The sequence below is a fragment of the Nelumbo nucifera genome, chromosome 3 (genome assembly GCF_055504915.1).
Source record: "Nelumbo nucifera cultivar China Antique chromosome 3, China Antique-T2T, whole genome shotgun sequence".
Lineage (NCBI taxonomy): Eukaryota > Viridiplantae > Streptophyta > Magnoliopsida > Proteales > Nelumbonaceae > Nelumbo > Nelumbo nucifera.
In genome coordinates this window covers 66714958-66736817 of record NC_142651.1, presented here as the reverse complement: position 1 = coordinate 66736817, position 21860 = coordinate 66714958, and the positions used below count along the sequence as shown (strand labels likewise).

General features: G+C 37.4%; 1 protein-coding gene across 4 annotated transcripts; it reads left to right on the top strand.

Moving 5' to 3' along the window:
- Positions 1–1057: 1057 nt before the first annotated feature.
- LOC104588921 (GDP-L-galactose phosphorylase 1-like) lies at positions 1058–17732 on the top strand. Of its 4 annotated transcripts, none has more exons than XM_010247045.2 (8): positions 1058–1209; positions 2002–2391; positions 11939–12057; positions 12141–12200; positions 12292–12522; positions 12716–12895; positions 16866–17120; positions 17278–17732. In XM_010247045.2, the coding sequence occupies exons 2-8, from the start codon at positions 2298–2300 to the stop codon at positions 17473–17475; spliced, it is 1137 nt and encodes a 378-aa protein (XP_010245347.1). In that variant the 5' UTR covers positions 1058–1209; positions 2002–2297; the 3' UTR covers positions 17476–17732. The 4 variants fall into 4 exon arrangements, with proteins under 4 accessions (XP_010245347.1, XP_088756399.1, XP_088756400.1 ...); XM_019196225.2 differs by having other exon boundaries at positions 1197–1339; XM_088900273.1 differs by lacking the exon at positions 2002–2391 and having other exon boundaries at positions 1074–1209.
- Positions 17733–21860: the final 4128 nt, after the last annotated feature.

Genomic DNA, 21860 nt, shown 5'->3' with positions numbered 1-21860 from the left:
ACGTCCCACAAAATTGGAACGCGATGCGTGTCATGACACACGTGCATTAAGGGAGACACGCGTGCGGAACCCATTTCATGCTGTGAAATGCACCTCCGTTAATTTCTCTCTTGCCCAAAAATGTTTCTTCTCCCATACTCCATTCTACTTCAAACTGAAATCCTTGGCACCGGGCCCCCTTTCGTAACCCATTCATCGGAGATTAATCCGATTGATTTCCACTGGCCATACCAGCAGGAGGTAAGTATTCTGTAAGTTTTTCTCATTTGTTTTCTAACATTCACGAATCTAAACCCGCTGGTGCCGTTTCAAACCTTAACACCCTCGGAATTCGAAAGCCCTCCACATTTCTAACATTCACATATATCCTTTTTGTGGTTAAAATGGCCCAAAGGCCGAGTTTTTAATTGCAAAAAGAGGTAAGTCCTATATATATATATATATATATATATGTGTGTGTGTGTGTGTGTTTTCTGATTCGTTTTCTAACATTCACGCTTCTGAACCCACCAGAGTGGAAACCCCCTGATGCTGTTTCAAACCCTTAACACCCTCGGAATTCGAAAGCCCTCCAAAATTCTAACATTCACGTATCTCCTTTTTGCGGTTAAAATGGCCCAAAGGCCAAGTTTTTAATTGCAAAAAGAAGCAAGTCCTTAAAATAAGGAGAAGCAAATGCAGCCTAAGGCTTAAAAATTTTTACCATTGTTGATTAATCAACTGCCTCTTGCGAGAGAGAAAGATCGTATTACAGTGTAGATACTAATAAAGAGAGACGGAATATTGACAAAGATCCTTTAATATTTCATGAGAGAATACATGACAGTCATTACAAAGGGAATTATGAGCAAATTCATTTGATAAATGGATTACAAAAGGGGCTGACGCCAAAGATTTCAGTTCGAAGTAGAATGTAGGAGTATGCAGAAGAAACGCTTTTGGTCAAAGAGAGGAATTAACGGAGGTGCATTCACGGCGTGAAATGAGTTCCGCTCGCGTCTCGCTTAATGGGCGTGTCATGACACGCGTCGTATTCCGATTTTTTTGGACGTTTTTGAGGGGCAAGTATGTGGGGCCGTGGGGGGCAGATGCGAACCCTATACATAGATAAGACTCATAGACCAGAAGACGTCAGAGTGCCAAAGAGCGAGAGAGATCGAGATAGAGACCGCCATCCAAGACCTGCTCTGCATTCTGCGAATATCTTGGGTATATCTCTTTGCGTGGATGCAAATTCTTTATTTTCTTGATCCTGATTCGATCGATCTATACTATCTTTTATTTTAAATTGTTCTGTTTCTGTTTTCGTCTCGATTAACTAATTCGTTTGAAAGATTGGGTATATCTCGTTTTACTTTTTGCGATATTTTGCGTTTCTTTGTGCTGGTTCTAATCGGAACTATTCTTAAAAGAATAGGTATTTCTTGGTTATGATCCGAAATCGCTGTTCGCTTTCGGGGATTGAATCAATTACGTGTTTCTTTTTGGACTTGGTTGAAGAATTGCGTTTTAATTGAAGTTTTCCCCCATATTGTTGTTGCTTTGAGTAAGGGAAAACTTTGGGGTCCTACAGCCTGGTCTGTAGAGATTATAATGTAAAATTTGAAGAATTTTGGATTACTATGCGTTATATAGAAGCGATTGCTTTTGAGTTTTATCTTTGTTATATTCTTTTCTTTTTAAGTTCTGAATGGTAGTTTCTATTCCTATTTTTTTTTAAGGTAGAAATTTTATATAAAGACTAGAAGCTTAGAGATTACTGTTAAAATGCCAATTATTCAGTAGGTAGGTTGATGAAAGTTTTGAAGCACTAAATTTCTTTCTGCCCCAGTTGTTTGGTTTGCAGTGTTGTTGCTATGCGGATTTTTTGTTGCTGGAGAAAGTCTTGGTGTTATCTTGTTGGATAAAATCCATCCCGATTCTCTATATTGAGGGAATCTGTCATTTTCTTTTGAGGACTGAATCAATCAAATTTCGTTGTTTCTTTGAATATTTTTTCAGGCTCCAAGGGGAATTGCTGGTCCGGTTGGGGCTGGCTTCTGTAATTTCATCACGGCTCTAATAAAAGTAACACGTGTTGTTGACAATCGTAAAAGGGAAAAAGAATGCTTTCAAGCTTTCCCTAAGTTCTTGATTGCTTCCCCTTCGTTTCACGGTGGTCGAGGTGCCCTACCTTCAGCTGGTGGGCATCCGGCTGATCTGACTTTCCTTGCTGGTGGGGGGTACTGAGACGTCATCCTCGACTCCATTTCTTTTCAATTTATTTGTTTTGAATTAGAAAAGCTTTATCTGTAAGTATGGTCACAGTCAAGCAATTTGAAGACGATCTCTGTTTGTGGAAGTATATTGCTGCTCCTGAGCAGCCCAAATGCCCCTGGCTTCCTCTGAAAGGTTAGATCCCCTTATTTTGTATTAAGATCATTTTGCAATCTGTAGTGCTTCTTGCTATATGAATAGTTCTTTTTGATTTTCTTCTACATGAGTGGTAAAGATAAATTGTGAGTCTTCTTCATGGGGGGATTATTGTGGAGTTGGTTGGCTTTCATTCTTGTTATGTTGTCAATTTACATATTAGACTAAGTATATGTTTGGCATCGATGCTGCAGATGTGTGGGTTAAAAGACACCGTTTTCTCAGAAAACAGTGTCCTTTTTTTTTTTACAATGTTGCTGCCAGGTAGGATGTTTCCTGGAACAACTTTTTCTGTTTGGTACCAATGCTCTAGGAAATGTTTTCAGCACGGGTACCCATTATCCAGTGCCACATCACTGTCCCGTTGGCAGCAACGAGCTGCAGCTCCAGGAAATGCCAAATTTGGCGTTGCTCGAAGCCATGTCTTCCTGATTTCCGAGGCGTGGCTTGGAGCATCGTTTTTTATGGAAAAACGGTTCCAAACAAATGCATGTTTCCTGGAGCACTTTTTTTCTGGCATAGTGCTGATGTGGCACCATTTTCTGGAGCAACGGCAACGATGCCAAACAGACGCTAAGGGTATATATGTAAGTTGTTATGTGCTAAAACAAAATTCTATCATAATGTTAGCTACAGGACCTGGTTAGGATTTCCTTTTGCTAGATAAAGTTTTCCTGGGGTATTTTGCTAATTACCTTATACTTTTTAATCTTTGTTATTATTATTTTTTTTTAATTTTATTTCATCATGTCCAAGATCTAAATGTGAATTTATTTTTTGAAAATCAAATTATGTAGAAACTTTCATTGTTGAGAGTCATTGGATTGCTAATTAGCATAGATATTTTAGAAGAGATTTTTCTGCTATTTTTAATGCTAAAACTATACATATATTAATTGAAATTGTTATGAAAGAATATCCATGTTGACATTTTAGTGGGAAACTTGCAATGGCAAATGGATTGTCCTTACTAAATTGATACCATTAGGATTTGATATAATAGGAATTGAAGCTGTTTTTAAGGGCTATATTAAATGGTCAATCATGAGGGTGGGCCTTGGTGTAATGGTTGGGCTGCTCCATTGCAACCTGAATGACTGGGGTTCAAATCTTGGAAACAGCCTCTCTGTAGGTGCAAGGGTAAGGCTGTGTACATTTGTCCCTCCCTAGACTCTGCATTGGCAGGGGAGCCTTTTGCTTTGGGCTGTCCTTTTTTTGCCAAGTGGTCAATCATGATTTTGGAGCTTGGAGCTACATTATATGCCAGCTATATGTCCCTTGTGGAAGGTGGGCCCCTTCCATGATAACGGATAGAATTTCTAAGACATTTCTTGCCATCAATGATTTGAAGAAACATAGCAACCTTAGATAAAAGTTGATATGATTGGTGGATGGTACTATTGCCATCCAAATGGACCATTAGATCTGTCTGTTCTATGAATTCAGTAACGACTGCATGAATGCATACTAGAAAGAAACCCTATCACCTCTGTAGATAAAAACAATAATTAAAGAAGGCAATAGCAGCTTTAGAAATCTCCATGGTACGTTGTGATGATAGAGGTTTGCCACTAGCGTCCCATCCATCACTTTGAAGTAATATAAAGGGAAAATTTTTGATTAGTACCTTATACTTTGGGCCTGCCTAGTGCCACTTTGGTCCCCAAACTTTAAAATGTAACAATTCAGTACCCGAACTTTTAAAACGTGATAATCTAGTATCTGCTGTTAACTAGTTGTTAACCAGCCGTTAATTGGTATTTGAAAAAGACACAAATGCTCTTCGAGTGTCATCTAATTTTCTTTATCAACCATCTAAATGTTGATAAAAAAATTAACAGTCCCAAATCCTTGCCTGTTCCATTCAAGAAGGTTGGGGTCACGTTTGTGTGGGCATTCTGGTGACCCCAACTAGGGGTGGATTCGAGCTGAATAGTACGAGGCTTGAGCTCAACTCGCCAAAGTAGTACAAGGCTCGAGCTCGAGCTTGAGCTCAGCTCGAGTCAAGAGCTTGTAAGTTCGAGGTCGATTTGAGAAAAAAGTATTTTATAAAAATAAAAAATTATAATAATTTTATTATATATATTATTTTCTATAAGTTTATATATATATATCGAATATATATACACACACATATATATATTTTCGAGCTCGGCTCGTTTATTAATCGAGCCTATAAATTGGGCTCGACCTCGGCTTGAAGCTCGGTTGAAATCGAGTCGAGTAGCTCGTGAAGAGCTCTGCTCGTGGCCACCCCTAACCCCAACTTTCTTGAATAGAAGAGGCAAAGATTTGGGACTGTTACTTTTTTGTTAATGTTTGGATGGTTGATAAAGAAAATTAGATGACACTCAAAGGGCATTTGTGTCTTTTTCAATTGCCACTTAACGGCTGGGTAACAGCTAGTTAACAGCAGGTACTGGATTGTCACGTTTTGAAAGTTCGGGTACTGAGTTGCCTTGTTAAAGTTTGGGGACCAAAGTGGCACTAGGCCCAACGTATAGGGTATTAATCAGGAATTTTTCTTAATAATTAATATAAACAAAAGGAATTCTACCTGCAGGGGAAAATACATTTTAGATTATACTAGGAAACAATGCCAGTTGTTTAGGCAATGATTTAGTAATGTGGAAGTAACTAGTAAGTGAAGCTGACAATGGAACTTCAGGGAATAATGATATTTTAGAAACCTTGGAGTTTTTTCATTTTGGAAGGCATAATCAGAGAAGCAATGAGATGGACTTCGCACTAGCAAGGAGATGAGGAGACTCCTGAAGATTGAGCCTAAAAACGTATGTTCTGGAAGAAGTTTGGACAAGAAGAGAGTGGCGCTGAAGGTAGTAGAATTAGAAAAGGGTTGTTGATGCTGGAAGGGAGATGCAAGAGTGAGCATGCGGATGCATCAAATCCAGAGAATAAATCCAGAGAAGATTGGGAAAATAAATTAGTCAAGATGAACAAGGAAGTAACAGATTGGAAAAGTCTGGAAGAAGAGATTCAACAGGTGTTGGAGATTTCAGAAGCGATGCAGATAATCCCCTTCGATGGACAGAAGGATCTGGTGTCTAGCCACAAGTCCTGGTCGGATTTTGCATCTGTCTCGGCAGTAACAAAGAAAGGGCTGGCAGTGGTAGGACAATGGTCGCCAAGTTGCAATGAGAAATCTGTAGAACCAACGACCTGTATTGAAATGAAAATTTTAGGGTTGCCATTCCATTTGTGGTCAGATGAAATATTCACCAGAATTGCAAAGGTGTCTGGTGGAGAGTTGATGCCTGTGGATGCATCAAATCTTCGAGCAGCATCAATCAGGGTGAGTGGAGCAAGCCAAAATTTATCCTAAGATCCGTAGAAATTTTCTTAGTTGGTCTGGCGTACAAGGTGTGGATTGCTACCTCTGTGGAAACTCGGTGGTAGAAGGGCAGGATGGAGAAGATGATGCTGATGTGGCCAAGAGAGGACCTTGATGTGACCTTGGAAAGGGGGAAAACAGAGGGAGATGGAAAGTTTCACAAAGAAGGATACTGAGAAGGCTGGGAACGGGAAATACGCAACCCAGATTACCTCTGAGTGTGGAATTTCGAAACAACGATTCAAAAGACAACAACTATTTTCAAATCTTATGCTCAGGTGGTAAAGTATTCGAAGGATGAAGGATGAAGATGTGGTAGACTCCAAATCAAATGGTAGGTTTAGGGGTGGTGACAGGTGGTAGAAAGGGATGAGATAAAATTGGTGGGCCTCCAATTGGGCTGGCCTAGCCACGACATGTGTGGTAAGTAGACAGGCTAACTGGGTGGTAAAAAGGGGCTTTGATGGGCCTCATGGTATATATTAAGGCCAGGCCCAGTAGACTTAAGCCTGAATAGGCGGGGGCCAGAGTTGAGGTCAGGTGATACTTAAGTGATCACGTGATTGGTAAGAGGAATAGAAAGACAAGGGACCAAAATACTGGTGTATCATCGTCCCAAAACAAAGTCTCAAATAGAAGGGTTGAACTTTTGAAGGCGGAGTATGGGTCAAGGTTTGCTTGGATGCCAAGAATGGTTTCATGTTCTACCAGTCCATAGAAGCCAAATCTAAGATATAATCGGTAAAAGAATAGGGATGAGACAGTGGATTTTGGGTGGATAAGTCTCAAGCAAGAGAGCACAGAAAAAGTGAATAGTTTTGAATGATCCAGATACGGCAGTGTTCAAAGCAAGTACTAGTCACAGATGGTAAAGGAGCAGAAGAAGGTGTGAGGCTGCTATTCGATGAAGAATTCTCTACCTCACATCCTTGGTTCTTAGGTCAGTTTGGAAAAGTCGAAGGAAAATAGGTACTAGGTCTGGTGAAGTGAACTCCAAGTCAGAGAACAGGGGAGAACCGTGTCCAAATCGAGACCAAAAACAAGGTGTTTATACTTTATAGGGCCTGCGAAGTCAACCCAAAACATACTAGTAGAGTTACAGACTGCCCTTGTTCCCCAGCTATTTGCCCAGAGGATGATGTTGAAGGTATTAACCACAGGTGAAAGCTAATTGTCAAGAGGAAGTGAACCCCTGTTTTGACTGCGGTTTGTGGTAAATGTTCCTTCTACTCCTGTGTGTTGTGCCTAAGGTCAGATGAACCCAACCTTGCAGTCTGCCTATCTGCGTGATCAGGGGCAAGAAACAAAGGTGATTGGAGATCTGTCAATGGAGAGTGTAGACAGAGAACTAGGGAGCAATACTTGGGAATTGATTATGGAGTTATTTGAAATCTGGGTGGCCAAAGAGCTGGCTGAGAAGAGTAAAAGGGATGAAGAGTGTGACTCTCCAAGTCCTAGAAATCAGGAGGGAGGTAGGGTTAGTGAAAGGACAAAGATTGCTGTAAGAAAGGTAAAAGGAAAACAAAGAACAAGGGCCCTGAGAGAAAACAGAAGGGGAAGGAGAAGATAGAGCAGTCTAGTAAGTAGGAAGGTGGACTATTAAAGAAGAGAAAGAAATAGCTAAGTAAAGTGAGAAGGCTCAAGTGCGAGGTAGATTATGATAAGGGTAGTGTTGGAAGGAAGGAGAGGAAGAAGTAGGGAGTGGAAGGGTTTTTGATTAGGGTGAGTAGTTGGTTCTTGAATATGGAGGTGATAAGTTGGAATGTAAGAGGATCGGGATGTTCAAGAAAAAGAGGGGTAATTAGGGATTTGTTGAGGAGAGAAAAGCTAGATATTGTTTTAATTCAAGAGTCTAAGCTAACAAAGCTGGATGCAATATGGGTGAGGAGTATTTGGTCAGTTAGAGACAAAAGTTGGGCCTATTCATAGTCTTGGGGAGCTTCAGGGGGAATCATAATGTTGTGGAAAAATGCAGAGTTGGAGTGTGTTGAGGAGATAATTGGGAAATACTTGGTGTCCATAAAACTGAGAGGAAGGTAGATGGGTGGGGATTGGTATTAACTAATGTGTATGGTCCCACCTCTTATAGGGAAAGGGAGGGACTTTGGGAGGAACTAGCAGTAGTTAGAGGTTTATGGGATGGCCCTCGGTGTTTGCGGAGGGATTTTAATGTAATAAGATTCTTGAGTGAATCAAATAACCTAGGCCATAGGATCAGATCAAGTATGAGAAAGTTTGGCCTCTTTGTAGAAACTTTTGGATTAAGGGACCTACCTATTCTAAAAGAAAATTTTACTTGGTCAAATTTCAAGAGGTCCTCATTTGTTGCAAATTAGACACGTTCCTCTTCATAAATGACTGGGAAAGGGAATAGAGGGGATTAGCAGTCACAGCCTTGCTAAGACCTCTTTCAGACCATTGCCCAATTAGCTTGGCCCAAGAGAGGGTGGAAAGTGGTCTTTGCCCTTTCAGATTGGAGAACATGTGGCTACTTCACCCTGGTTCTTTACCAAAGGTAAAGGAGTGATGGGAGGAGGATCAAGTAGAGTATAGATGGAAGGGATACAAATTCTACAAGAAGTTACAGGTGCTGAAAGCAAGAATCAGGATCTGGAATAAAGAGGTTTTTGGGAAGATTGAGAAAAAGAAACAAGAGATCCTCAGTAAACTAGAGGAGTTGGATGGTTTGGAGGCTGAAAGAGTCTAGAAAGATAGGAAAGAAAGATGGAAGTTAAAAAAAGGATCTAGAAGAAATTCTAAGAAAAGAGGAGGTTAACTGGAGATAGAAATCCAGATGTAAGTGGCTAAAGGAAGGGGACGACATAGGATACTTACATGAGTTCCATCAGGTGGCAAATGGTAGAAAAAGAAAGAATTCAATTTTGAAGCTAGAACGGAATGGACAAATATTGACAAGAGATTATGACATAGCACAAGCCTTTGTGAATCACTTCAAAACATTATGATTGTCTGAGAAGCTCAAGAGAAGGTTTAGAGGATCTGGAATGGAGGGCTGGGAATAGGGAACTATCGGATACTTTGGAGAAGAATTTTGATTTTCAAGAAGTGAAAAATGCAGCTTTTTCAATGGATCAATCTAAAGCCCCATGGCATGATGGTTTTACTATGGCATTCTATCAAGATTGTTGGGAGGTTCTGAAGGCTGAAGGGTGACTTAATGGAAATGTTTGAATAATTCTTTGAGAGGGGAAAATTTAATTCAGGAGCAAATGCAACGTTCATTGTTTTGATTCCAAAGAAAGGGGATGCAGTTTAGCTGAAGGACTTTAGACCTATAAGTTTGGTGGGAAGTATGTATAAAATTATATCTAAGGTATTGGCCCTCAGAATACAAAGTGTACTCCCTTCACTTATATCATCAAATCAAGGGGCCTTTGTTTCCAGGAGAGAAATTGTGGATCAAATTTTCATTGCCAATGATTGTGTAGAGTATAGTAAAAGGGAAAAGCAAAAGGAGCTGATCTACAAGCTGGATTTAGAAAAGGCTTATGACATGGTAGATAGGGAGTTTTTTACTTAAGGAAATTCTAAATTGAAAGGGCTTTGGAGCAAAATGGTATAGATGGGTGAAGGGATGCATCTCCTCATGCCATTTTTCAACTCTGGTGATTGGAGTAGCTAGGGGTTTTCCCTTGCCCCCTTTTCTTTTCACTTTAGTGGCTAATGTTTTGAATGATATGACTATAAGAGTAGATGCTAACAATTTACTTAAGGTTTGGAGAGTTGGAAGAGGGGAAGTGGTGGTCACACATCTACAGTTTGTAGATGACATCATTTTATTTTGTGAAGGGAAAACAAAAGAGCTTATAAATCTAAAGAGGCTTGTTAATAAGTTTGAGAGAACATCCAACTATAAAGTAAATTGGGGCAAGAGCTGTGTGGCAGGAGTGAATCTAGGGAGTGAAGAGGTGGATCTTCTAGCTAGGATTTTGGGGTGTGAAGTGGGGGGATGGCCATTACAATACTTGGGGCTACCTTTGGGAGGGCATCCAAATTCAAATAGCTTTTGGTACCCAATGATTGAAAGATTTACCAAACGATTGGCGAGTTGGAAGAGAAACTACATTTCATTGGGGGGGGGTAGTAGGATAACTTTCATTAAGTCGACATTGGATAATTTACTTGTGAATTTCCTATCTACCTTCAGAATATCAATGGCAAACCAACCAGAGTATGTTGGACTTCTTGTGGGAACTAGGGGGCATTAAGAAGGATCACCTAGTGAAGTGGTAGGTGGTTTCTAGAAGTAGAGATGGTGGAGGTCTGTGGAGATTGCCAATGGAACAGGATAGACTATGGCAAAGAGTGATACGCTTACACGGATTGCCTTCTCATTGTTCTCCTTGGAAAGCTATTCATAGTATTTTGCCTTCTATTCTTCCTTCAAATTTGATGCTTGTGCAAGAAACAAAGTGCAATTTTGGGAAGATGTTTGGGTTGGAGAGAATCCCCTTAGTGATAGGTTATCTTCAATTTATTCACTCTTAGAGAATAAAAGAAAAGTGGTCTCGTCGGTTTTTATTGATAATTCATGGGACTTGGGATTGAGGAGAGGGCTAAGAGAGTTGGAAATGTGATGATGGATGAACTTGTTTCTCTTTTAGGGTCGACCTTTTTGGATCAATCTAGTTCGGATAGTAGAATTTGGAAACCATCCATTCTTGGTGTGTTCACTTCTGCATCTTTCTATAATGTTCTTCAGTCAATAAATTTTGTGGGGAACTTTCCTTCAAAGGAGGTATGATATAGTCATGTACCTCCAAAAATTTGGGCTTTTTTCCGGGAGATGGTACGACAAAAAATCAATACTCTGGATGTGTTTGAAAAAAAGAGGCCAAATTTTTGCCTCTCACCCCATGTCTGCAGGTCTTTGGTTCTGGTGAGACGATTACACACTTATTTCTCTCCTGTCCTTTTGTACTTTTTATTTGGACTTGGTTCTCTCTCAGGTGGACCCCTCCCTTGGACATGGTGAGCCTATTTAACCCAATTCTTTTCAGACAACCAAAATGGCATGGAAGATTATGTAGAGAGCCACAAGAGCAGCTATTCTCTGGTTAGTTTGGGAAGAAAGAGATAACAGGATCTTTAATGGAGTGGAGAAATCCAAGGAAGAAACTGTTGAAAGAAGGACCATTCACTGGTTGAAATCGATTGATTTGTTTAAGGACTTCTCAGCTGAGGACATATACAGAAATTGGAGTGAGGTGGCAGCTAAAACTTCCCTTAGGCCTATTGTGCAGGAACTGTGGTCCCCATCAACAGAACACAGAATAAAGTTGAACTTTGATGGGAGCTCTAGAGGCAACCCTGGACCTTCGGGTAAAGGGGGAGTATTCAGAGATGGAAATGGTAAAATTGTTGCTATATTTTCGGGACATATTGAAGTAGGTGACTCTAAATTGGGGCTACACCAACTAGAGATAGAAGGAGACTCTAAATTGCTAAGGCTGAGCTTGGAAGGAGTACAAATGCAAATATGTAAAGTGCAAAACCTTATATTTTGTATTATTTTTTATGTATTTACGCTGTACATATTTGCATTTTTACTCTTTCCAAACTGAGCCTAATTAATTGGATGAAGTCAGGCAGTTGGGGAGCCTGGATACATAGACATGTCATAAGGGAAATTTTCAGCATCACAAGGGAGATTGGGGCTTCGTTCAAGTGGACAAGAAGGTCAGCTAATGGACTAGCTGATACCTTAGCTAAACTAGGGATTATGAGGGAGAATCAAATCTGGGCAGAGCGCGGTAAAAAAGGATTGTAATGGGCTCAACACCCTCTTTCAGGGGTTGACAGTTAAATATGTTATTTCTTTAACTTTGCTTTAATGAAGCTACTGTTTCCAATCAAAAAACAAAAAGAAGGCAATGTCAGTCATATGGCATAAAGATAATGAAGGAATTCTCAGAACATGGTTGAACTAAATTTGTTCTATTAGTTAAGAGAATGAGGGAGGCTTCTGTTTTCTGTGTGACACAGAAAAAACAACTTCTAAACATCTCTGCTCAACTGCTAACATGTTGATCCTAAAATGCCGTCTTTAAAGATCGCAACATGACACTTTAATTTGGTGTACCTACTGGTCCTGGCTATTACTTATTCAAATGATTCGCTCTATTCTTAAACTTGTTGTGAATATTTTGCCAGGCATCAAGGTCCCTCTTTATTGGTTGGGTAGCCACTCTGCTGTGGACAATGGTATCCCAGTGGATTTTTCATGCATTCCAGAAGAGCAAAGCTTATTGGATTCTCTTCTTCTTGCTCAGGTGCATGTTTATAAGAGTATTTTCTACCCCAAAAAGTTAGTGTCAAATCTTGTTTCTTAGCTTTAATATTCTTCTACCTGCAGTGGGAAGACCGCACCTGGAAAGGTCTATTAAGATATGACATTACAACCTGTGAGATGAAGGTGATCTTTTTAGTTTGTAGTGTATCTTATTCCATTTTCTTTTTAATTAGAAGATGGAGCAAGTGGCCTAAAAGTTTGAGGACCAGTGCAGGTTATTGATGGTAAGAAAAAGTTTATTGCTCAGTTCAATGAGGGATATTTGAACCCTTTTCCAGAACTCGAGGAAAGTAAATTCTTCAAGAAAGAAGACCATCTTAAATTTAACTGTATGAGAATGCAGAGGGAGGCACTGCTCTTTTGTGTTAAAAGTGGAGAGAAAACAAATCCTGAGTTTGTTCATTCATCTACAATTCCTAATGATGCTACCCTGGTTATTGTTAATGTAAGCTTAAAGTGATTTTTGAACACTTTTTTTTTTTTTGATATATTGTAACTTCTATTGTTATAGCAAATGTGAAATGCCTTACATGACAATTAAAAATTAGTTGTCATGTATATTGCTGAGAACAGAGATCTGTAGATTTCTTCTGTTTTGAAGGTCATTGATACACTGTTTCTATCTGAATGTTTTCAAGGTCAATCCTGTTGAGTACGGCCATGTATTCCTGGTACCATGTGGCATTAACAGCCCCCCACAGTGCATGGATTCAAGATCATTAGAGATGGCGATTCGGGTTGCTGTTGAAATAAACAATTGCTGTTTTCGTGTTTCCTTTGACTACTCTCCGTCATATGCTAGTGGTTTATACTTCCAGGTAAATAGGGTAACCTTGTATTATATATTTTCTTTTCTAAGCTGCTAAAATTATCACCGTTAATGTAAGTCTTGCCTTTGAAATTGTTCTGTTTAACTTCTGAATTTTGTAAAAATTAATCAGAGACCGCTACAAGTTTATAGTTATTATATCTATTTAATGTGCTGATACCATGCTCTTATGCTTAATGTTTTACTTTTTACTTGTTAAAGCTTATTATCAGTTTTCCTATGTATATATTGCCAAGTTTAATTAAGTTTATAACATTCATGTATTTTAGAGTCTTCCATAAAATGTATACCCTGTTAGTTTTTGTGCAGTACCAAGTGACATACCCAATGTGTATTACATGTTACGGTCTGCATAGTGCATACATGGGTGTTTTGGTACCATAGGTGAAAAGAAGAGTGTATTCCTGAAAAGAAGGGTGTTTTATTTATCAAACTTATTTTTGTTTCATATGATGGATATATAAAATTGGAGATATACCCAATTTTTCTACAATTTTTTTTTGTTTTGCTATGTATTATATGTTCATTTATTTATGAAATCTTGGGTTGACTCATTTGATCCAAATGGTTGAACCACTAATCCATCACCAGGATGGGACATTGGTTCCATTTTGGGTTGGTTTTACAAATATTGCAAAGAAGGTGCTTTTCCTTTTACGTTAGACAAGTGTTAGATGAGACTTCTGCTCCTTTCCCACTTTTTCATGCCAAAATGGTGTGACCCCACTTCCCAAAGATTGAGAACTTAAATCCCAGCTTTACCCCATCCCATCTCCATGACATCTCACAAACCAAATGTGGGAAGGGAAGAATATTCAAGAGTATTTCTTTTTATCCCTCGACTCACCATAAACCAAATGTAGCCTTTAGTGTTAGGTGTTGTCTTTGTTTTCTGGAACTTGGTTCAGTTTATTGAGCTGTTAAGTAGTCATCTAGATTTTATGAGATCATATTAAAGGGGAAAGGGCTTCCTTGGTGTTTTGATATATTCTACTCGTTGTTTGACTGGGGATTGCTTACACATGGATTTCTGAAATGGAAACTCCAGTATTCTGAATCATCTATATAGTAGGGAAGCATGTTGATTTCTCTACAGAAATAGACCATGAAAGTCGCGGCTCTGATTGATGCTGAAGTAAATGATCTTTGAATAACGAAACTAAGAATCACAGGGGTGACGCCAGATCAGATTCCTTGATCAATCCAAGTCTTTGTTGATGGAGCTTGGTACAAGGTGTGGGTAGCAATGGGACCTGAAGCATCGTTGTGGAGGCTGCAGCAAGAGGTTGAAGATGACACTGATCTGGCAAATGGTGGTATACGTGGAAGAAGAAGATTGGGTGGTGAGGAAATTTGATCAGAGGAGATTTATGTGGGAAGTGAATAGTCAAAAGTGAGGAGGAAGCTCGAGGGTCACTTGGGAGGGGAATTAAAGTTAAATAAGATTGATGTTAAAAGACAAAAAGGGGGCCACTTAACTCATGCTGAAATAATAGACAAAAAGGGCCGTGTTAGACCCAATTAGGGGTAGAGGCAGTTCAAATGAGGAGAAGATATTGGGTAATTTGGGTGTTCCCTCTGAACGAGTTGGAAGGAGCCTTGCTCTTATTAGCAACTCGTTCAAAAATCCCAACGAGTTTGCTAAGAAGATGTTCTCACGTGCTTGTCAACAGGAGCTTAAGGAAAAAATTCCTAATTTTTTATCAAAAAATTAGGAATTTTGTTGGAAGAGTTGGAAACTCAATTAAACATGACCGAACCTGTTACAATTGCTGGCCAAATTTAAAAAAAAATTTCTACGCCAAGCCGAGAATCAGTTTCTTGGTATTTTGAAAACCGAAATTTCTGGATCGATCTTGTACTGAACCAGACCAGATTTGAATCCCTAATCTAATTTCAGTCATTTTCGACCCCACTCACTTGCCGACTCAGCCCCTGCCCATTCTACTTTCCCATGTGAGCCTCCATTTTCATAAATATCATACGTTTCTCCTCATGCATTCGACACTGGAATTCGAAGCATCTCCTCCAAAGTCTTCCCAGCTTCCTTGCCAGTCTCCATGTCTACGCCCACCAGTGCGTATTCAGATACACGTGCCTCACCACATGTAACCCCACCAACCACGTCACCATCTTCAACTTTCATCTTCCCAAACCAGAGCGACATTTCCACTTCTGAGGCCACCCACATCCTTAGTTAAAGATTACTGCTTATTACGATGAAACCTAGGAAACTACCCTGGCTTCGCCTTGGTGCCTTGAAAACAATGATGCTTTCTATTAGTTTCTCCTTGGATTTTGTAGAACCTTGAAAAATATAATTGTTCCTTTCTTCGCAAACCATCCACAAGGTTGCTGCTCTAGTGGTTCTCCACAAAAACCTTCCTCTCTTCTCGGTTGTCTAAGAAAGCTAGCATCAAACAGAGCTGCAACAAAAAGAGGGGACCACCTGCAACCAAATACTAGAAACAACATATGTAGTTTCGAAATTAACATTAATTTTGTGTAAGAGATATAAGCAAAAATATTATCTATATCAGTCCTCTGCATTTTTTTTTCTGTGTTAATCAGATCAGCCAATTCTTGATTATGTTAGCTATGTGTAGGGATGACTTGACCGATCTAAACAAGTAATCTTCTAGATGGGCTTTGTCAATTCAATTTTGTACCCTCTATCTGCTGGGCATATTAAAACTTCATTTAAAAGAGCCATTGTGCAGAATTCCTCTGGAAAAATAATGGTGTAAGTAGCTAAACTTGTTGATTTAAAGTTGGTAATTTTTGTTTTATTGAAGACAAGAAAAAATAGAGGCCGTTGTTCTTTTAAAGGAATGGTGCTAGCTTTTTATCAGTATGTCGCTTGGTTTAGAAACTTTTATATACATCATTTATTGACCAGATATTAAGCAGACAAAGATGATTTGGGTTAATGACCTACTTATCTTTGTTGAGGGATGTTAGTTCTTGGGTGAGCAAAGAGGCATATGGAGCATAAAAAAAGTAAAATGTGAGAATTGATCAGTCTAAAACGTGTTCTTATTTTTCAATTATTTTTCAATTAATGGGCTAGATTAAAAGTTGAAAATGTTTCTTCTATTTGATAGGAACAATGAAAAGTTTCCATTTATTCATTCTCTGTCTTTAGATGTTTGCTTCCAAAGAGCTTTTAAGATCCAATGAAATACCAATTGTGGCATTAAAATCAGATTCAGCTGACATTCTTTATGAGCCTGCCTGAACAGGAAATGAAGCACACGCCTTTTGTACATCCAAACTATCTATCCTCAATCTGTAATAACTCACTACGTTGATAAAACATACCATTTTATCTGATTTCTATGTTGATAAAAATAAAAGAAACATACTATTTTATCTTTTTTTTTCTGATACACTTGCAAAACAGATTCTATCAGTTAAGGCATTCTTCCTGTGGAGACTTAAAATTCTGAACCTGGATGTCAATCTGTTAAAAGGCTAACATGAAGTAAACCAAATGGGAGGGGACAAGGTAGTTGAACAAGTTTAACCCTTTGTTCCACCTTCTAAACTGCAATACCTCATTGCTTGAAAAAAAAGCCTTTTGGGGCATGCCTATGAGTTCCCGCTCTCTTTAGAAAGTCCCAAATCATTCAATTCAGTTAACTCTAGAAGCCAAGTAGAGCATGTAAGCAAGTATTTGTTCCACTTATTAGGTATTGTTATGTAGGATGATGTAATTTGTTTCTTGTCAAAAGACCAATGCAAATACTATATAATGAATTAGCTTATGTTTCATCGAATGTGGGGATCCAAGGTTTGGCTACTTACCCATGTATAACTGCATTCTCATAAAATATGAGAGATCATGTATAATAATTACCGAGATTTCTCTATGTTTCTGAAAAACATGAAGTTCCATATTATAGATAGGCTTCTAGCCAGCTATAATGAAAATCTCATGTTCTCCCCTTGTACTGTAGGCTTGTTACTTTTCAAATCCCTTGCCCGTGGAGCTTATGCCAGTTGTTACTTTATGTGGTCCTTGGCAAGAGAGAGGCATGCATATCCAAGAAATTTTGAATTATCCTGTTAAGGTTCTCTCAGTCAAGGGCACTGGTACTTTGAAATCCCTGATCAAGGTGGTTGCAGAGATTTGCTCCAGTTTGCAGGAGCAGGAGATTCCATATAGTCTGTTGATGTCTGATTATGGCACAAAAGTGTTCCTGTTTCCTCAGGTAAAGCAGCCTAGCCTTTATAAACTGAAGCTTGAGATTTTGTTGTTCCCATGGTTTGTCTTAGAAATGGAACCATAAATATTGGCAAGTACCCCCTTAATTAGATTTTCCAGAGTGTTTTATTTAAATAGTGACTTGTGGATTGGATAAAATACAGCTGCACACGTTGGAAACCAGTGGCAGCCTTTCTGCTTGGGAGTGTGCAGGTCATGTTGTGTTTAAGGCGAGGTCTGGTTATGACGAAGCCACTGAGGAGGATGTGCTAAAGCGTTTGGGTGCTTTCTCACTCAATGATGAACAGTTTGGGTTAGTGAAGCAGCTTTGCTGCAATGTTGCAAGTAAGCTTGCGTCTTAAATGGGGCCTACCTTACATATTAATGTATGAATTATAAATACAAATAACTATAAACATATTCCAGGGTGCTAGTTTGAGGACTTGGATGCTCAATAGTTTGAGTTGTCTGTGTTTATTAGTCCTGTCTTTTTTTTTTTTCAGTATTTTCATGTTTGCACTTTAATACTCAGTAGTCCTGGCCTCTTGAGTTTGAAGTTGCTATTTGATAGTGTATGCAGGACTTCTTACTAATAGGAAGATTTGTGCTTAAACTATCATTATGCGTTGTATTATTTAGATGTCTTTGTGGTAAAAACGTAATAAGCCATTTGCATATTAAGCACTGAACTAATGTAAAAAATGTAATAAAAAATATCTTTGATTCAGGAAAAAACAAAATATCAATTTCCAGGTCCCCCTCCCCCCCTCCCGCCCCAGAGGATGTTAGACCCTACCTTGTTTTGCTTATAGAACAGGCCAAATTGACAAGGTTTGATGGGTATGTGCTTGACACAAAATATCAATTTCCAGGTCCCCACTCCCACCTGAGTTGGCTACTTCTTAGTATTTTGAGTCAGTTTTGGTTCAGTAATTTCCCAATCCAATCAAGTCAGGTTAGTTTCAGTTTGGTCATTAGTAAATTGATCAAAATTGAATCTTATTAGTATATATTAATATCTTATAGGGTAAATTTCTTAAATTACCCTTATGATTTAGTTAATTGACTAAGTATACCCCTATTGTTTGACTATTGTCTAACGTTATTCCTACTGTTTTGGTAAATAACCATTGCCCTTAAAATATTGATGGAAGGGCTGAAATGCCCATTTTATCCTTAACTTGAATGGGAAATTCCGCCAGTTTTGCAATGGTGTCCAAACCCTGCAACATGATTGTCTTCGGTCTAGTTTTTGCAGTAGATTCTGAAACTCTGTAAATCAACCGACGGGATGAGTCTTCAGTTCGGGTTTGGCAGGCGATTCCGAAGTGTTAAAAGGCCATTTGGTTGCTCTGATCTGTAAGATGCAAATTATCTACAGGTTTTAAGTTCTCTGAGGCATTCTTCCCTCTAAGGGAGGTCCTTTTCCTCTCAGGTGTTAACTTGTCCGAGCCAAGCTCAAGTCCAACTTGCCCCCAACGGTCTATGGGCCCGAAGGTTTGGCTATATCTGAGCAATAATTGAGCGTCGCAGAATATGAGTTGGGGCAACGAGCAAGGAAACACCTCCGTCTTAATCTCTTGTAGGCAAAACACCTCCGTCTCGAGCGAGCAGCGATTACTTGCAGAGCCTTATCTTCTCCATTATTGGCCCCATCCACTAATCGAAGAAGTGGTAGAGACAGGGTCGCTGTAAATCATTGAAAAATCAACCTTAGATGCCAAGAAAAGCCCGTTCATGCGACTTTTCTCAAAGACGAGATCCATATCCTGATTGCCTTTGGACCAGAGGATTGAAGTTCTAGAGCAGAAGTCCGGGTTGCTGCACAATAAGGGCGAGAACGATAAGAAAATCAAGCTTTGCCAAAAAAATGTCCTAGATAGTTGTATCTCATTGAAAGCTCAATCAAGGACCCTGGGAAATTCGTTGGGACGCCCCCAAAGATCTTATTGTCGGTGTCCAAGAAATATAGGTTCTCTAGGAACCCAATCTAGAATCTTGCCAAAGAGGTTGAGAAATTGTTGCTTTGTAAGTTCCGATTCGATGGCATAAAACCTCTCCCCTATACTCGAACCACCAATCTCTGATGTTCTCGTGTCTTCTCTTAAATGTGCTGAATCCCATCAAGACCAGAACACATTTTTACAGTACCTGAAGAACCACAAGCCCCCTTTATTGTTGGCAAGGTGTAGTGGGGCACACATGATCGAGAAATCCTTTGATCTGGACGGTTACTGTTCATCGTCTTCAACGAAGAATAGAGTGACGAGAGGAGAGCAGAGGAGTGGCAAGTGACCTGGTTTACTGTTTAGTGTTTACATATCCGTCGGAAGCCAACTGAATCATCTCTCCCAAACGAAAAGGGCAATTTCGAACATAAAAGGGTAAATGAGGTATTTTTGAAAGTTATAACAGTTACGTGATGGTGTTTAATCAATTAGCTAAATCATAAGGGTAGTTTAAGAAATTTATCCTATTTTATATTTCAAATATAATTTTTTAATATAGGAAAGTGTGAAAATTCTCATATTTCTTAGTCTAAGATATTTTATATCGTAAACTTAAAATTTTAAATTTATTCTTTTAATAATATCATTGTATTTTTTTTAAATGTAATTTAATTTTTTAAGTTTAAATCTTTTGAACCAACCAACCAAACTGAAAACCAGCCCAAATTGATACTAATGTTTTCAACCCGCCATTAACCTGACTAGTTGAATCGTTTGAACCATCATCCAACCTTGATTTTGGGTCTAGTTCTATTGAAACTTGCCATTCAGTAAAAAATCGTTGACTTAGTAAAAAACCACCCGACTTGGAGGGTTCAACTGTTGATCCATTCGACTTGATCATTGGGTTACAGGTTGCATACTTAATGCATGTGCAAACTTTCGGATGCCATTTCCACTCTGATGTCCAATTAAGGTGATTTTTTTTTTGGGTAACTTTTCAAGATTTATGTGTCCTATGGTGCCGTGGGTGCCTTTTCCTGCTATTGTTTGTGAAAAGAAAACCGTTTTTGTCCTCAAATCACAATTTTTAACATTTTTATAGACAAAATTAAAATTGAATTAAAAATATAAATAAAATATAAAATACTACATATATTATATATAAAACATAATTATACACTATTTATTGATAAAATATTTATTTGCACACATATATGCACATTTAGATATGTATATATATATATATATATATATATTTATTTATTTAAATATATAAAGTTTTGCCATGGAACGGTCTAACCCATTTGACCAAGGCGGTTGAACTGGTGACCACGACCCTATTGCAAAAATGGGTTGGTTTTTAAAATATTAATCGATACAACTCGAGTGGCCAGTTTTCACCAATGGTTGGTTAGTTTCAAGTGACCAACTCCTCAACCCGACCAGATCAATTTGGTTGGACAAACAATCTACAACCAAATAGAACTGCCTAGTGAACATGCCTAATTTTAGCTAAATTGATAGTCTAATATCCAATAATTATTGAAAATTTAAAGCAAAAATACAATAAATAACTAATAAAGCTTCAATACCACTAAGTTATTTAATCTACTTTCACTATTTCAATAATATATAAAATTTTTCAATTATTTATATTTTATATTCTTATTATCGCATGTTATTAAATCTATTATAATTAACTTTGTGTCTTTGATAAACTTTTAAAGTTATTACATAATTTCATTATTCAATCTATTTTTTTATTTTTTTTAAATAATGTTTAAAATATGATTTAGTATTAAATTTTGTGATATTTAAAACATTTAAAAATTAGTTAGTTATAATATTATTTAGTTATTTTTTAAATTATTTATATTTTATATTCTTATTATAAAATATTATTAAATCTATTTTAATTATTTTTGTGTTTTGATAATTTTTTTTAAGTTATAACATGATTTCGTTATTTAATATTTTTTTGTTTTTGAAAAAATATATAAAATATGGTTTAGTTATTAATTTTTTGATATTTAAAGTATTTAAAAATTATTTATTTACAATATTATTTAATTATTTAAATTTTAAAATGTTAATTATTTATTAAATTTTGTAATCCATAAAATTATAACTTATACTATTATTACATAATTTTGTTATTAATTTTGTAAAATATAAAATTATTATTAATTTACATAATTTCATTATTTTAACAATTTAAAATATTTAGTTATTGAAATATTTAAGTAATATTTTATTTTCTAATTTTAATTTTTATTATTTCAATAATATTTAAATATTTTGTTATATTTTTAGAATATTATTTAGTTATTAAATTGAATAATCCATAAAATTATAATTCATATTGGTATTACATAATTTCGTTATGAATTTCATAAAAATATAAAATTATTATTAATATGAATATTATTATATTTATTATAATTATTTTTGGTGCTTTTAATACATATTTTGAAGTTTTTACATAATTTCATTAAAATATTTAAATAATTGTTAAATTTTTTAATTGTAACTTTCTTTAGATAGATATAGTTGAAAAGTGGGGAAGATGATAAATAGGAATTAGAGATAATTTAGGAGAAAGTGGGGGATAGGTAGTTTCCTAATAAAAATGAGAGGAAAAAAGGAAATAAACCATGCTGAGGTGGAAACTTCATGGACTTCTAAAGGCAATTTTGAACCCCCCTCTAGAAGTGCTCGGTTGGGGTAATAGAGCAAGGAGAGGCCATCTGACATGGCATGTTCTACCTTAGTGTATATATATAAGATAACAAAGA